General features: G+C 41.8%; 1 protein-coding gene across 18 annotated transcripts in view; it reads left to right on the plus strand.

Moving 5' to 3' along the window:
• The window catches only part of myo18ab (myosin XVIIIA b), a 291,739-nt gene that overhangs the window by 219,814 nt on the left and 55,439 nt on the right, over positions 1 to 16,486 (plus strand). For all 18 annotated transcript variants that reach the window (XM_087977357.1, XM_087977358.1, XM_043718437.2 and 15 more), the window contains 3 exons: positions 190 to 390; positions 1,499 to 1,609; positions 14,750 to 14,854. In XM_087977357.1, coding sequence (XP_087833483.1) covers positions 190 to 390; positions 1,499 to 1,609; positions 14,750 to 14,854 — 417 coding nt within the window. The remainder of the gene's footprint in view (positions 1 to 189; positions 391 to 1,498; positions 1,610 to 14,749; positions 14,855 to 16,486) is intronic.

A 16,486-nucleotide genomic window follows, 5' to 3' on the forward strand; every position in this document is an offset into this window, starting at 1 on the left:
TTTATCAAATTCAGCTTTTTGTGTGGATGGAGTTAACTGTTACATTCTAAATTCCATTTGCTACATTATTTATTTTGTGATTATATTGACATCTGTATTACCTGTTAGATTATAACCTCATAAAACAATAACTGTAAACATATGTGCCACAGTGAACTACTCAGTCTTTTTACCCCATTTTGTTATTAGGATAAGGATTCTGAAATCATCACCATCACCCAAAAGGCAGAGCGTCTCGATGCAGAACTGCAGGATCTCTCCTCTCAAGAATCTAAAGATGAAGCTTCTCTCGCAAAAGTGAAGAAGCAGGTGCGTGAATTAGAGGCCAAAGTCAAGGACCAAGAAGAGGAGCTTGATGAACAAGCTGGGACTATTCAGATGCTTGAGCAGGTACAATTATCCTCTTTTATGAAGGTCTTGGAATGTATCTGGAAACATGATTTTAATTTATGCAGTTTTAGAATTGTTTCCTTGGAGAAAATGATTTGTGCTCTCCAACCAGAGAAGAAGTTTTGACCAAAGATCTTTGAATTAAAATTTTCAACTTCAGCTGTACTACTTTGTATGTAAAGTTACTCTCAATACTGCTGAATATTATGTGAATCTGTTGCAGGCCTCATGGCAAGTTTTGAAGCAGTGTGGCAGAGGAGGTAGAGAAACAAATGACTAATCCATTCAGCCGATATTTATGTTTGGAAATTGGAAAGAGCAGGACATACACTTATATTGATGGGACATGTCACCTTGCTCCTCCCCAGTTTCCTAAAAATGGTATTTTTAAATGCAGGAAGGAATCTTTTGTCCTGAATGTATAACGTTTTATGAATTTTATTAAAAACACTAGTCACTGGATGCTTCTTTCAGACTTGGGTACTTCATATTGAGATTTTCCAGTTGAGAAACGTTTGCTGATAAAAATTGGAACTGTGGCTGCAGGTCTTTCTAATATTCATGAAACTGATCACTTTGAAATTTCTTATGAACATATATTTTTAAAAAAGCAATGGGCCACTAGGTTTATCAATCCAGTGCAATCCTGCTTAGTGTAGCTTGCACACACTGCTGCCTCTATCTATTTTCATTCATCCGGGAGAGTCAAAGAGTAAGGAAGAAGACTAATTTTCAGAAAAGAACCTGATGTTCCACTGCAGTCCCAAAAATTTGACAGTTAAGCTCCACTTGGCCACTGTAACTCAGTAAGAAAGTTCACCATTACACAGCTACCAGCTGTACGTTGCAAATTTTGCCACTGACAGGAATTAATCCATTGCCTTTAGATTGCATGCATTGAGTCTACACTAGTTCTATATGCTGACAGTTTACATTATAGCTGCCCCCAAAAATAAGCATGCCTAGCACCTAAGCTACTGTTGAGCTTTTGGGTGAAAGGAGAATGTTTTGCAAAAAAAAGGATTGTTTCTGTGAAAATGTTTTAGACAAACTAGTTGTCCAAGCAATTCGGCATTCCTGGAGCAGAATACTTTTGTCCAAATTTTAGGCCAAGCTTCGATTGGAAATGGAAATGGAACGGCACAGACAAACTCAAGCCAAGGAGATTGAAAGTAAAGAGGAGGAGGTGGAAGAAATTAGACAGTCTTGTCAGAAAAAGGTAAGCTTTCTTCCTGTAATACCTAACAACACAGAAATATTTCTTTTATGTGAATAATATTTGAAAATTGAATTTTAAGCTGTGTAGGTTGCACATTTGTGGCTGTCACATTACATCCGCTCATCCAGAATTCCACTGTATTTGTGCTGAAGGACATGAAAATACAGCAAGTTAAAAGTAAGGTCGGGATATATAGCAGTTACCTTTTTTGTATTTACGACTAATGTAATATAAAATTACTAATTAGAAATCCCGCTTTAGAATATTTGAATTTCTCTGTGGAAAGAAAACATTTATCATAATGTTAAAAGAGGGAGATTTTGGTTGCATCATGAAGTTGTAACAGCTTAACGTACAGCTCCTTCCATGCTAATTAAGGTAACTCCTTAATACCTTGGTGACCATAAATCCTAAAATTGTGCACATAACTAGTTAGCAAGCTCTATGCAAGCAATCATTAAGCATTTAGAAGCTGCTTTGAGAAAATTTACTGGAATACTATCTGGAATGAGTGGATTGCCTTATGAGGAAAGATAGGCCTGTATCTTCTGCAGTTTAGAAGAGTCAGAGTTGACCTAATTGAAACATATTAGATCCTGAGGGGACTTGACTGAGTGGAGGTTGAAACATAGAAACATAGAAACCTAGGAGCAGGAGGAGGCTATTATCATGATCATGGCTGATCATCCAACTCAATAGCCTAATCCTGGTTTCTGCCCATAACCTTGGATCCCATTTGTCCCAAGTTCTATATATAGCCACCTCTAGAATACATTTAATGTTTTGGCATTGGCATCAACTTCCTGTGGTAATGAATTCCACAGGCTCTTCACTCTTTGGGTGAAGAAATGTCTTCTCATCTCCTTCCTAAATGACCCAACCCGAATCCTCAGACTATGATCCCTGGTTCTGGATGCACCCATCATTGGGAACATCCTCCCTGTATCTCTCCTTTGTAGTCCTGTTGCATTTTATAAGACTTTGAGATCACCCTCACTCATCTGAACTCCAGTGAAAACTATCCTAACCCAATCAATATCTCCTCCTACATCAATCACGCCATCCCTGGAATCAGCCTGGTAAACCTTTGCTGCACTCCCTCAAGTGCAGAGCATCCTTCCTCAGAAAAGGAGACCAAAACTGCACACAGTATTCAAGATGTGGCCTCACCATGGCCCTGTATAACTGCAACAACACATCCCTGCACCTGTACTTGAAACTTCTCGCAATGTAGGCCAACATACCATTTGCCTTCTTCATGGCTTGCTGCATCTGCATGCTTACCTTCAGTGACAGGTGCTCAAGGACACCCAGGTCCCACTGCACAGTTCTCCCCCAATTTACAGCCATTCAGATAGTAATCTGCCGCCTTGTTTTTGCTTCCAAAGTGAATAACCTTCCACATATCCAAATTATATTGCATCTGCCGTTGATTTGTCCACTCACCCAACCTGTCCAGATCATGCTGGAGGACCTCTGCATCCTCATCACAGTTCATCCTCCCATCCAACTTGGTATCATCCGCAAACTTTGCATGTTACATTTTGTTCCCTTATCCAAATTATTAATGTACATTGTGAATAGCTGGGGTCCTAACACAGGAGTCATGTCACTCAGACACACTGCATCTGATGTGCATAAACTTCACCATGTTGTTCCCAGCTCAGAGAATATATTTTACTATTCAAATCATCCCGGAGTAAAAGGGAACAGGAGAAAACAATACTTCCTCAGTTAGCTAGTCACTGGACCACTTAGAACTTTTGGTAGATTTAGGCTATGTTAAAATAGGTTAAATTCCATTAGGTGCCTGTTATCCTAAATAAAATTAAACAGTTGGTCATTTGTCAATATATGGCACCTTGCAATACTGACAAACTATGTGATACATGGAATTTACTACTTCACATCTTCCTCTGTATTCCTGGGGGAAAATCTGCAGCTTATTATTTAAGATGGGTGTTGGGTGAATTACGTTCCATGGAATATTTTAACTTATCCACCTTTCAGATTTTTGGGCTGATCCAAGATACACACCTTCCCAAAGTCCTACTCACTATACAGATATTATAATGTTTGGAATGCTATCACCTGTTGTTTAGGCTTTCTAGGTAAAATTCATTGTACTGTTGTGATTTTGGATTGTAAGGAAGAAGCACCATCGTTAAAGGTCATAGTATTTTTTCCCTGATATGAACTATTACTTTTGAAGGTTGTCATAAACAATTCTCTTGGTTAAGACAGCAATATTGCTATTTCTTGTCATCTGTGGCAAACATTATTGTCGTTACCATAAGATTATGAGACATAGAAACAAAATTAGGCTATTTGGCCCATTGAGTTTGCTTTAACACTCAATGAGATCACGATAATCATGAACTCCATTTTCCTACTTTATCTACATAATCTTTGCCCTATTATTTAAAAATCTGCCTATCTCAGCCTTGAAATACGCATTACCCAAACTCAACAGCTCTCTTGTAATAAAACAAAGTTCCACTGATTCACTACCCCATGAGAACAAATTCTTTCACAACTCTGCCTTAAATGGGCGAATCCTCACTCTGAAATTATGCCTTCTGGTTCTGGATTATCCAACAAGGGGAAACAAGCTACCGGCATCTGCCCTGTTCAGTTCCCTATGAATCTTGTGTGTTGCAATAAGATCACCTCTCATTCTTCTTCACTGCAACCAGTACAGATCCAAATTACTCAACCTGACTTCAGAAGAAAATCTCTCCATACTTAGAATCAACTTCTCTGGTCTGAAGCTTCTCTAGTCTGACTGTAATGCCAGCATATCTCTACTCCGATAAATGGACCAAATCTGTCAATCGTGAACAACTTGGTTTATTCAGAGATCCAGCAGGTAGTGCTAGAAGAGCGTCCGCCCTTAAGTTAGACTAACACATTTGAGACTTTTATTCCCTGTGTGGATGAGAACAGGGGGCTGTCAGAAGGATAAACAAACTGATCATAGCATTATGGTACAAGGAGCCAGTCAAGAGGGGGGAAGAAAAAAGAAATATTGTAATTGGGGACAGTATAGTCAGGGTAATTGACATGTTTTCTGTGGCCAGGATTGAGATTCTTGAAGGCTGTGTTGCCTGCCTGGGTTGCAGAAGAGCTTGGAGTGGGAGGGAAAAGATTCAGTTGGTTTGGTCCACGTAGATACCAATGCTTATTGGTGGAAAGACGAAATGGATTCTACTGCAAGAATAAGAGCAGCCAGGGGCTAAACTAAAAAGCAGAACCAGAAAGATGGTAACCTCCAGATTAATATCTGAGCAATGAGTTAATTGGCACAGGGTCTACAAGATTAGAAGTAAATGCAAGGCTGAAAGATTGGTGTAGGAGAAAAAGGGTTAAATTCACTGGACATTGGCATCAGTACTCTGGAAAGAGGGAGCTGTTCCGATAAGATGGCACCACTTGCATTTTGCTGAGACTAAAGACCTGGTGAACCTCAGAACAACAAGTGCTGTCAATAGCACTTTAAACTAAATAGTTGGGGTGGGGGAGTCAGCTACATGGAAAATTGAAAAATCAAAGGTAAAGGAGAAGGTAAGATCACCAGTTACTACGAGATAAAAGGAAGGGACTGAATGAGTGAGTGACATATTGAACCAACGACAATAAAGGTCTAGGGAAACTCAATAATCTAACAAACTTAAAGACTTTGTATCATAATGCGTGAAGCATTCAGAATATGGAAGAGGAACTGATGGGTCAAGAAAAACACCATCCCTTAATTCCAATTTCTCCACCTCCACTGGATCTGTTCCCAGGATGACCAATTCTACCTCAAAGTCCCAGATGGCTGCCTCCTTCCACGATCGCAACTTCCTTTCCCACGTGATTGATGATGCGCTCCTCCAGCGCATCTCCTCCACTTCAAGCGCCACCGCCCTTAAACACCATCCCTCCTAACACAACAAGGACAGAAACCCCTCCCCGGTCCTCAACTTCCACTCCACCAACCTCCGCATAGAACGCATCATCCTCTGCCACTTCCGTCACCTCCAAACGGACCCCACCACAAGAGATATATTTCCCTCCCCACCCCTGTCAGCTTTCCGAAAAGACAAATCCCTGCATGACTCCCTCGTCAGGTCCACATCCCCCACCAGCCCACACCCCACTCCTGGCACCTTTCTCTGCCACGGCAGGAAGCGCAAAACCTGTGCCAAGACCACTCCCCTCACCCAAGGGGTCCTTCCACATCCGTCAGAAATTCAACTGTACCTCTACCAATGTCATCTACTGCATCCGTTGAACTAGGTGTGGTCTCCTCTAGAGGATCGTTTTGGAGAACATCTCTGGGACACCTACACCCACCAACCCCACTGCTCATGGCTGAACACTTCAACTCCCCATCTGCCCTATCATCTTCTCCCTCACCTTCGTCCACCTATCGCTTTCCCAGCTACCTCACCCCCTCCCATTTATCTCTCAGCACTGACCCACAAGCCTCATTCCTAATGGAGGGCTTATGCTGAAACATTGATTCTCCTGCTTCTAGGATGCTGTCTGACCTGCTGTGCTTTTCCAACAATACATTCTCTACTCTGATCTCCAGCATCTGCAGTCCTCACTTTCTCCTAAAGGAACTGATGGCATAATTCAAGGTCACTAGGACTTTAAACGTTAAAAGTGGGGGGAGACTCAGCAGAAGGTATTTGAAGGTTCCTGAACAAGTAATAGGACAGAAGAGTGTAACTTCAGGCACAGCAGATAAGGGAACACAGTCAACATGGAACTATGCGTTTTGTATGTAAATAGAATCAGAGTTATGCAGAATGGAAACACTCTTCGGTCCAACTCTTCTGTCCCAGCTAGATATCCCAAACAGATCTAGTCTCATTTGCTAGTATTTGACCTATATCCCTGGAAACCCTTCCTATTCATGTACCCATCCAGCTGCCTTTTTTTTTAAATGAGATTACTTAGTGTGGAAACAGGCCCTTCGGCCCAACAAGTCCACACCGACCCGCCAAAGCGCAACCCAACCATACCCCTACATTTACCCCTTTTTAACACTACGGGCAATTTAGCATGGCCAATTCACCTGACCTGCACATCTTTGGACTGTGGGAGGAAACCGGAGCACCCGGAGGAAACCCACGCAGACACTGGGAGAACGTGCAAACTCCACACAGTCAGTCGCCTGAGGCGCGAAATGAACCCGGGTCTCTGGCGCTGAGAGGCAGCAGTGCTAACCACTGTGCCACCGTGCCGCCCACATGCCGCTTTCTAAATGTTGTAATTGTACTTGCTCCCACCACCACCTCTGACAACTCATTCCATACAAGCACCACCCTTTGTGTGAAAAAGTAGCCCCTCAGGTCGCTTTTAAATCTTTCCCCTCTCACCTTAAACCTATGCCGTCAAGCTTTGGATTCCCAAATACCTTTGCTATTCATGCTAGCCATGCCTTTGGTGAATTTATAAACCTTTATAAGGTCACCCCTCAGCCTCTGACACTCCAGGACAAAATGTCCCAGTCTATTCAACCTCTAGTGGTTGAAGAGTTGCAGGTTGGTGTGGAATAGTGTTATACCCAGCTGCTCACATGCATCAATCACCCAGTCGCTGCTGATCCAAATAGATCAACGATGGAATCAAATTCCCCCCTTTTGGTATGTTCGATGATTCTCCCTTGAATAAAACAAGGTAAATGGGCTTGTCGTGCAGATTGAAATTGGCAGGTGTGATCAGGATTGAGAACTAAATGTTCAAGGAAATGTGCCCTATCAAAAGGGCAGGCAGATGGGCATAGGGTGTAGAGTTACCTTCATAATAAGAAATAAAACTAAATTGATAGCTAGAAGTGATATAGGGTTGGAAGGCATAGAATCTGTGGATAGAGTTGAGGAACCACAAAGGGGAACAGATTATTTTGGGAGTTCTTACAGGCCTCCTAGCAATAGTCAAGATGTGGGACAGAAAATAAATCCGGCAATAGAGAAAGCATTTAAGAAAGGAAGTATTACAATACTCATGGTGAATTTCAATCTGCAGGTGGACTGGGACAATCAAATTGGTAGAGGATCCCAAGAAAAGGGATTTTTTTAAATAATTTTTTTTTGGAACAGCCTGTGGTAGAGGCTGGAGAACAGGCAATTCTGGGTTTAGTGATGTGTAATGGGATCACATTACCTCATATAATGACTTAAATAGAGAGCTTAAGGTATAGGAACCACTAGCCATAATTTGATAGAATTCACCCTGCAGTTTGAGAGTAAGAAGCATGAATCAGATGTAATGGTATTACAATTGAGTAAGGATGACCACAAAGACATGAAGGAGGAGCTTGCCAGAGTTTATTAGAATGGAGCCTAGCAGGGAAAATGTTGGAGCAGGAATGGCATGGGTTCCTACAGATAATTCAGGAGGCACAGCAGTAATTCATCCCAAGGAAAATGAAACATTCTAAGGGGAGGACAGGGCAACCATGGCTGATAAAGGAAGTCAAGGGCAGCATAAATGCAAAAGAGAAAGTGTACGTTGTGGTGAAAATTACTGGGATGACAGCCTTTAACAACCAGCAGGGGACAACTAAAAAAGCAATAAGTGTAGAGAAAAGATTAAATATGAGAGTAAGATAGGTAGTAATAAAAAGAAAGTTTTTTTGATATGCAAAAGGCAAGAATGGGCTTGGAAAATTGGAAAATGAGGCTGCACAAGTAGTAAGGGGAAACAAACAAATGGCAGAGGAACTGCATAGACGCTTGGTATCATACTTCATAGTAGAAAACACCAGTAGCATACCAGTACTTCAAGAGAGTCAGGACTCTGAAATGACTATAGTGACCATGACTAAGGAGAAGGTACGAGGGAAGTTGATCTGCAAACTTACTGTCCATTCCTCTGAAATTCACATCCAAATCATTTATATAAAAGGGCAAGAAGCAGTGGACCCAATGCTGATTCTTGTGACACACTGCTAGTCACAGGCCTCCAGTCCAAAAACTAACCCTCTTCCACCATCCTCTGACTCCTACCTTCAAGCCAATTTTATATTCAAGTGGCTAGCTCTCCCTGGATTCCATGTGATCTAACCCTTACTAACCAGTCTACCATGATGAACCTAGTTGAATGCCTTGCTGAAGTCCATAGAGACAATATCCACCACTCTGCCTTCATCAATCATCTTTGTCACTTCTTTAAATTCAATCAAGTTAGTGAGACGCTATTTCCCTTGCACAAAGCCATGTTGACTATCAGTAATCAGTCCTTGCCTTTCCAAATACATGTAAATCCTGTCTTTTAGAATCTCCTTCAACATCTTGCTCACCACTGACATCAGACTCACCTGTCTATAGTTCTCTGGCTTTTCCTTACCACCCTTCTGAAATAAGGCACCACATTAACCTCTCATCTTCCAGCACCTCACCCATTGCTACTGATGATTAAAAATATATCTGCGAGAGGTGCAGCAATCACTTCCACAGGTCCCCAGAATGTCCTGGAATACACCTTTATGCATTTTAAGACACCACCACCTCTGTAATAGGGACACTTTTAAAGATATCACTATTTATTTGTCGAAGATCCCTAGCTTCCTTAGGAGAGACTAGGACCTAAGGGTACAGCTTCAGAGTATGAAGGAATGATCCTTCAGAACTGAGATGAGGAGGAATTTCTTTGCTCAGAGGGTGTTGAATCTGGGGAACCCATTGCCACAAAAGGCCTTTGAGGCCAAGTCATTGAGCGAATTTGAGATTAAAATCTATAGATTCCTGATGAGTAAGGCAATCAGCGGTTGTGAGGAGAAGGCAGGAAAATGAGATTGAAAAATATCTCTGCCATTTGATTACAACTGATAAAACTCAGTGGGCTGAATGGCCTAATTCTGCACCTATATCTTATGGTCTTATTGACAAGAATTGCTAGTGTTAACGTCTGGTGAAATCACACAAAATTGTATTTTGTTGCAGTTTTTAATGAGAGCTACTGAATGGAATTTAGCATTTTTTGGAATAATTGTGCAGTGTTCTATCCCAGGAGCTCAAACTAGAAGGTATAATTTCAAAGTGAGAAGAGAAAGATTTAAAAGGTACCTGAGGGTGGTTCATATGTGGAGTGAACTGCCAGAGGAACTGATAGACTGAGATACAGTTACAACAATTAAAGACATTTGCGCATGTATATGAATAGAAAAGGTTTAGACGGAAATGGACCAAATGCATGCAAATGGAACTAGCTTAGTTTGGAAAACTTAGTTGGCATGGACAAATTGTACTGAAGGGTCTGTTTCCATACTGTATTATTTTATTATTCTATGCTGATAGAGGCTTTTGTAATATTTTGTTTTATTTTACAACGATCTAACTAGTATTCAAAACAAATTCTTTCTATGGTCGTTATTTCTACGCAGGTATGGATTCTGTTCAATTATTTTATAAGCAGAAATATTTTAGTTTGAATCTCACTTTTATTTGCATGAAATTCATATTGTCAGTTTATTACTCCTATCGGATTCAGACAAATTCTCAAAATACTGCCTTTTGTGAACATCCGTTATTTAGCTTACACATAAATTGAGAAATCCTAATGATTTTCACAGCAGAACTTACTTGATTTATTGATTCTTCTCAGAAATTAATTCATATTGGTTGACTAATTCTCTAACCTCCAGCAACTTCTTCCATCACATTGTATTATTTGGTAAACTGGGCACAAGATCATTTGATGATAAGATCCCCAAAGCCCTTATGCAAATTGCTTAGTGTTTGTTAGGTTAGTGTCAGCTCCTGGGCTTGCTAGTCGAGCACTTTATCAAGCAAATCCATGGTCAATTAAGGGAGAGGAGAATAAGAGAAATGATGTGAATTGTGTACTGTAATTGTAATGCAGTGAATTGATGCCAGCATTTTTAGAGCCATTCCACTGCATGTCTTTGGTTGTTTCACCTGCGTGGAAAATCAAAAGGATATTGGACAGCACTGATGTACAAGTAGCCAATTTAGCACATTACATCTCTGCAAACTCAGTTGGAAATTCCAAATCTAATCCCATTGTTTTCAAATATCATCTGGTTAAAATATCCAGGAAGTTGGTGGTGCGAAGGTAATTTATCTGAACAAGTAATCCAGAGGCTCAACTAATGCTGTGGAACTTGGATTCTAATTCCTGTATGGCAATTGGTGAGATTTAAAATCTAATAATAAATCTGGAATTCAAAGCTAGTCACAGTAAGGGTGGCAACTATCATCAACAGTTGCCAAGCATCCTTTAGGGAAGGAAATCAGCAATCCTTACCGAGTCTGGCCTACACTTGTCTCCAGGTCCACAGCAATGTGGCTGATTTTCGCTCACCCTCCAAAATGGCTTAGCAAGCTGCTCAGTCCAAGGCCAATTGGAGATGGGCAACAGATTCTGGCTTTGCCCATGACAACCATATTCCGTGAAAGAATTAAAAAAACAAGTAACTTCTCTTTAAATTACTTTGTGGTTCTGCCACAACAACTGCCTTTAACAAAGAATTCCATGTTCCAACAAACCTTTCCGTAAACCAATTTTTCGAGTTCTTAGCCAAATTTTAAGTTGAATAACTCTCGAGACCAATGTACTTAACCTTGTACTTTACCGTTGTGTTTTTTTTCTAAAAACTGCCATTTCTAAAAACCTCGAGCCTTTTCTGCTCTGGTAAAAACAGGTCTTGTACAGTACAGGTTTATTATCCCTGACATTCAGGTGAATTTATAATACATTTCTAAATGCCTCTAACATCGTTTCCATAAAGAGTGCCCAAAGCTACACAGTACTTTAACTGTAGCTAAGGCCATGTTCAATGCAGGATTAGAGCTTATTCTTTGTTTTTGCAACAGTTCGTTTAAAATCCTCATTTGCAGTTGACCTTTCTAATGTCTTTATTTACTTTCACTTACATTTTAAGAAAAGATATATTGCAGCCCTGAGATCTCAGTTCTCTTAAAAACATTCACTTTACACTTTGCCATGTTAAATTGTATCTTCTACCCATGTCAAATGTACTGAATCTATAACATTCCCTTACGTCATTACAGTGTCTGTTATTATAGTTATTACAGACAATATCTGTACAAACAAGGAATTTAGTTTTCACCCACTTTTTAACCTGAGGATTATATTTATTTTACACTCTCTTCACCTTGGTTTTAAAAATTCATCCCTTCATCTGTCTACCTTTTCTGTGAAATGGTTTTATGCGAGCTCTCAACTCTGAGTTTTGCTAACACCCTTGCATTTGATTACTTATCATTTTACATTCTTATATTAAGTCTGATCTCCTACTTTCACAGCTGTTTACCTTGTTTCATTCATACGTCTAATGAAGTAATATGTCTTTGCTTAAAGTACCAGATCTGGAATGAAGTCCTGAATGTGCTGTTAAAAGGTTTGAACCACTTGGACCATATTCTACCTCCTACCAAAGATTCAACATAATCTCCTAGACCATTTACAACCTCATCACCTCAGCGGATCTCCCACCCACCGCTTCCAACCTCGTTCGGGAACCCTGAACAGTCCGATACTACCTCCTACCAAATATTCAAACAAATCTGAATGCCCCAGCCGACCTATTGTCTAAGCCTGTTCCTGCCCTCCTGAACTCATCTCCACATGCCTTGTACTGTCCTATCCCTCCGGTCCAGGAACTCCCCACATACGATAGGGACACCACCCACGCCCTCCACCTTCTCCAAGACTTTCATTTCTCCCGGCCCTCAGCGCCTCATCTTCACCATGGACACCCAATCCCTATACACCTCTATCTGCCATGGCGAGGGCCTCTAAGCACTCAGTTTCTACTTCTCCTGTCGTCCCCAGCAGTACCTCTCCACTGACACACTCTCATTTGTTTGGCTGAGCTGGCCCTCACCCTCAATTTCTCCTTTGAATCCTCCCACTTCCTCCAGATGAAAAGGTTAGCCTTTGTGGGCCTCAGCTATGTGGGCCTCAGCTATGTCTGTTTCTTTGGCTTTTACGTGGGACAGTACATCTTTCGCAGTTACACCAGCACCATTCCACACCTTTTCCTCCGCTACGTTGATGACTGCTCCCACAAGGAGACTGAACAGGTCATCAACTTCACCAACACATTCCACCCTGACCTTAAGTTCACCTGGACCATCTCAGACACCTCCCTCCCCTTTCTGGAACTCTCCATCTCCATTAACGGTGACCAACTCAACACTGACGTCTTCAACAAACCCTCTGGTCTACACCTCCTCCCACCCCTGCCTCGTGTAAAAACGCTATCCCTTATTCTCAATTCCTCCACCTCCGCCACATCTGCTCCCAGGAGGACAAGTTCCACGACAGAACATACCCAGATGGCCTCTGGTTCATCGACTGCAATTTCCCCTCGCAAGTGGTCGATGATGCCCTCTAGCTCATCTCATCGTCTTCCTGCACCTCTGCCCTTGAGCCTCACCCCTCCAACCACAACAAGGACAGAACCCCCGGTCCTCACCATCCACCCTACCAACCTCCGTATATGTCGCATCATCCTCCGCCATTTCTGCCACATACAAATGGACCCCACCAGCAGAGAGAGTTTCCTCCCCACCCCATCCACTTTCCATAAAGACGATCCCTCCATGACTTCCTTGTCAGGTCCACTACCCCCACCAACCACCCTCCCCTCCTGGTACCTTCGCCTGTCACCGCAGGAATTGCAAAACTTGCACCTGCATCTCTTTCCCCCCCCCCCCCCCCCCCCCCCACCTCCATCCATGGCCCCAAAGGAACCTTCCACATCCATCAAGTTTTACCTGCACTTCCACACATGTAATTTACTGTATCCGTTGCTCCCGATCTGGTCTCCTCTACATTTGGGGAGACAGGACGTCGACTTGCAGAGTGCTCCAGAGAACATCTCTGGGACACCTGCACCAACCAACTCCACTGCCCCATGGCCAAACACCTCAACTTCCCCCTCCCAATCCACCAAGGACATGTAGGTCCGGGAACGCCTCATCTTCTGCTTGGGACCTTCTAACCATATGGCATCAATGTGGACTTCACTAGTTTCCTCATTTTCCCCCCCTCCCACTTTATCCCAGTTCCAACCTTCCAATTCAGCAATGCCCTCATGACCTGTCCTACCTGTCCATCTTCCTTCCCACCTATCTGCTCCACATTCCTCTCTGATCAATCACCATTTCCCCCCACCTCCAACTACCTATTGTGCTCTCAGTTTACTTCCCTGCAGCCCCACCCCCTCCCATTTATCTCTCTACCCCCTCGGCTCACAAGCCTCATTCCTGATGAAGAGCTCTTGCCTGAAACGTTGATTCCCCTGCTTCTCTGATGCTGCCTGACCGGCTGTGCTTTTCCAGCACTTCTCACTTTCCTTTACTCCAGTCCATCCTGAGATAGTTACAATTAAAATTAATTTCTTGTTAAGTTGATGCATTCTGGTTTTTTTAATTCTTAATTTAAATTTTAAGCAATTTGTAAATTCTTTTATTGATATTATTACACTTACTAATTGGTATTGAGAAACTGGTTGTGAGCTGTTGTGTTGAAACACTCCAGTGAATGTGGCAAAGGTACACTTTGAGGCTGCTAGGAAGGGCTTCCAGTATTTTGACCTGGCAACAGTGAAGAAGCTGCAATGTAGTTTCAAGTCCAAATAGTAAATAGTTGCAATTGATACTGAACATTGCAATCATCAACATCCCAAACCTTAACCTTGTGATCAAGGTAAGGTAATCCAATACAGCAGCAGCAGATGATTGGGCCAGGGGAACTATCTTAAGGAACTCCAATAGTGATGTGGATATGTGCTGATCAGCCTCTAACAACAATAACCATCGTCCTTTGTAGGTATGACTCCAACCAATGGGAGGTTTTTTTTTCCCCCCCAATTTGCATTGAATCCAATTTTGCAAGGGCTCCTAATAGCCACTTTTGCCAAAAGCTGCTTTGAAGTGAAGGGCAAGTCCATTTCATACACAACACTATCTTACAAAGATTAGATACAGGTATTTGGATAACTGATCATGAAGGTGTTTGAATTTAAACTCAGTGTCAGTGTGTGTTGCTTTACATTAGAGATACCTCTAAATAGTTGAATAAAATCAACTTGTTTACTTGAAAAATCAACTATGAAAGCTTGAATTCTAATATTGTTGTTTCTTTTATCAGTTAAAACAATTTGAACTGCAGTTGGAAGAGGAATATGATGAGAAACAGAAAATTCTGAGAGAGAAGAGAGATCTGGAGAACAAACTATCTACAGTCAGTGAGCAGGTAATGCTTAGAAAAAGATGCAAAAATGATATCCTTTCAGAATTGAATAACTGGATGCAATTTTGTGACTTTTTATTTCTTGAATAACCTAAAGCAATATTCATATTTGCTGGTTAAGGTTTTAACATTAACAGACCTCTTCACTGGTTCCTCTGGTATATAAGTACAAATGTGGACTGTTGGCCCTAATAGCTTCCTCCTCCTGTGCATTCTTGTGTTTAAAAGTAGTCCAACTCTAAAGAAAATAAGTGACTTGGAATATGTACTGGAATAGACTCCATCCCCAAACACAATTGACTGTTGAACGGTACCAGCAGGAGGTCCACTTTAGAAAGCTGGATCTTAACACCATAGAGTCATAGGGTTAAGGTGGGAAATAATGTATTAGGGAAGATATTAGAGTAACGGTAACGTCACTGGCTGAGGCTAAACCTCTGGGGACATGGGTTCAAACCAAACCCACCACAATAACTGTTGGAATTTAAATTCAATTAATAAATCTGGTCTATAAAGCTAGATTTTTAATTGTGACATAAGAAATATCGATTGCTACAAAATACCATTTGGTTCACAGATATCCTTTACTTGGTCTGACCTATATGTTACTCCCAAGTCACGAAAATGTAGTCGAATACAGGGAGAACTAGCCATTTGGATACAGAACTCACTCAAAGGTAGAAGACAAAGGGTGGTGGTGGAGGGTTGTTTTTCAGACTGGAGGCCTGTGACCAGTGGAGTACCACAAGGATCGGTGCTGGGTCCTCTACTTTTTGTCATTTACATAAATGATTTGGATGCGAGCATAAGAGCTACAGTTAGTAGGTTTGCAGATGACACCAAAATTGGAGCTGTAGTGGACAGCGAAGAGGGTTACCTCAGATTACAACAGGATCTTGACAATGGGCTGAGAAGTGGCAGATGGAGTTTAATTCGGATAAATGAGAGGTGCTGCATTTTGGGAAAGCAAATCATAGCAGGACTTAATGGTAAGGTCCTAGGGAGTGTTGCTGAACAATGAGACCTTGGAGTACAGGTTCATAGCTCCTTGAAAGTGGAGTCGCAGGTAGATAGGATAGTGAAGGCGGCGTTTGGTATGCTTTCCTTTATTGGTCAGAGTATTGAGTACAGGAGTTGGGAGGTCATGTTGCAGCTGTACAGGACATTGGTTAGGCCACTGTTGGAATATTGTGTGCAGTTCTGGTCTCCTTCCTATCAGCAAGATGTTGTGAAACTTGAAAGGGTTCAGAAAAGATTTACAAAGGTGTTGCCAGGGTTGGAGGATTTGAGCTATAGAGATAAGCTGAACAGGCTGGGGCTGTTTTTCCTGGAGCGTCTGAGGCTGAGGGGTGACCTTATAGAAGTTTACAAAATTATGAGGGGCATGGATAGGGTAAATAGACAAAGTCTTTTCCCTGGTGTCGGGGAGTCCAGAACTAGAGGGCATAGGTTTAGGGTGAGGGGGAAAAAATATAAAAGAGACCTAAGGGGCAACTTTTTCACACAGAGGGTGAAATGAGCTGCCAGAGGAAGTGGTGGAGGCTAGAGCAATTGCAACATTTAAGAGGCATTTGGATGGATATATGAATAGGAAGAGTTTGGAGGGATATGGGCCGGTTCCTTTCAGGTGGGACT

The sequence above is a fragment of the Chiloscyllium plagiosum genome, unplaced genomic scaffold, assembly GCF_037043375.1.
Source record: "Chiloscyllium plagiosum isolate Xiang-an unplaced genomic scaffold, Cpla_swu_hap1 HiC_scaffold_31, whole genome shotgun sequence".
NCBI lineage: Eukaryota > Metazoa > Chordata > Chondrichthyes > Orectolobiformes > Hemiscylliidae > Chiloscyllium > Chiloscyllium plagiosum.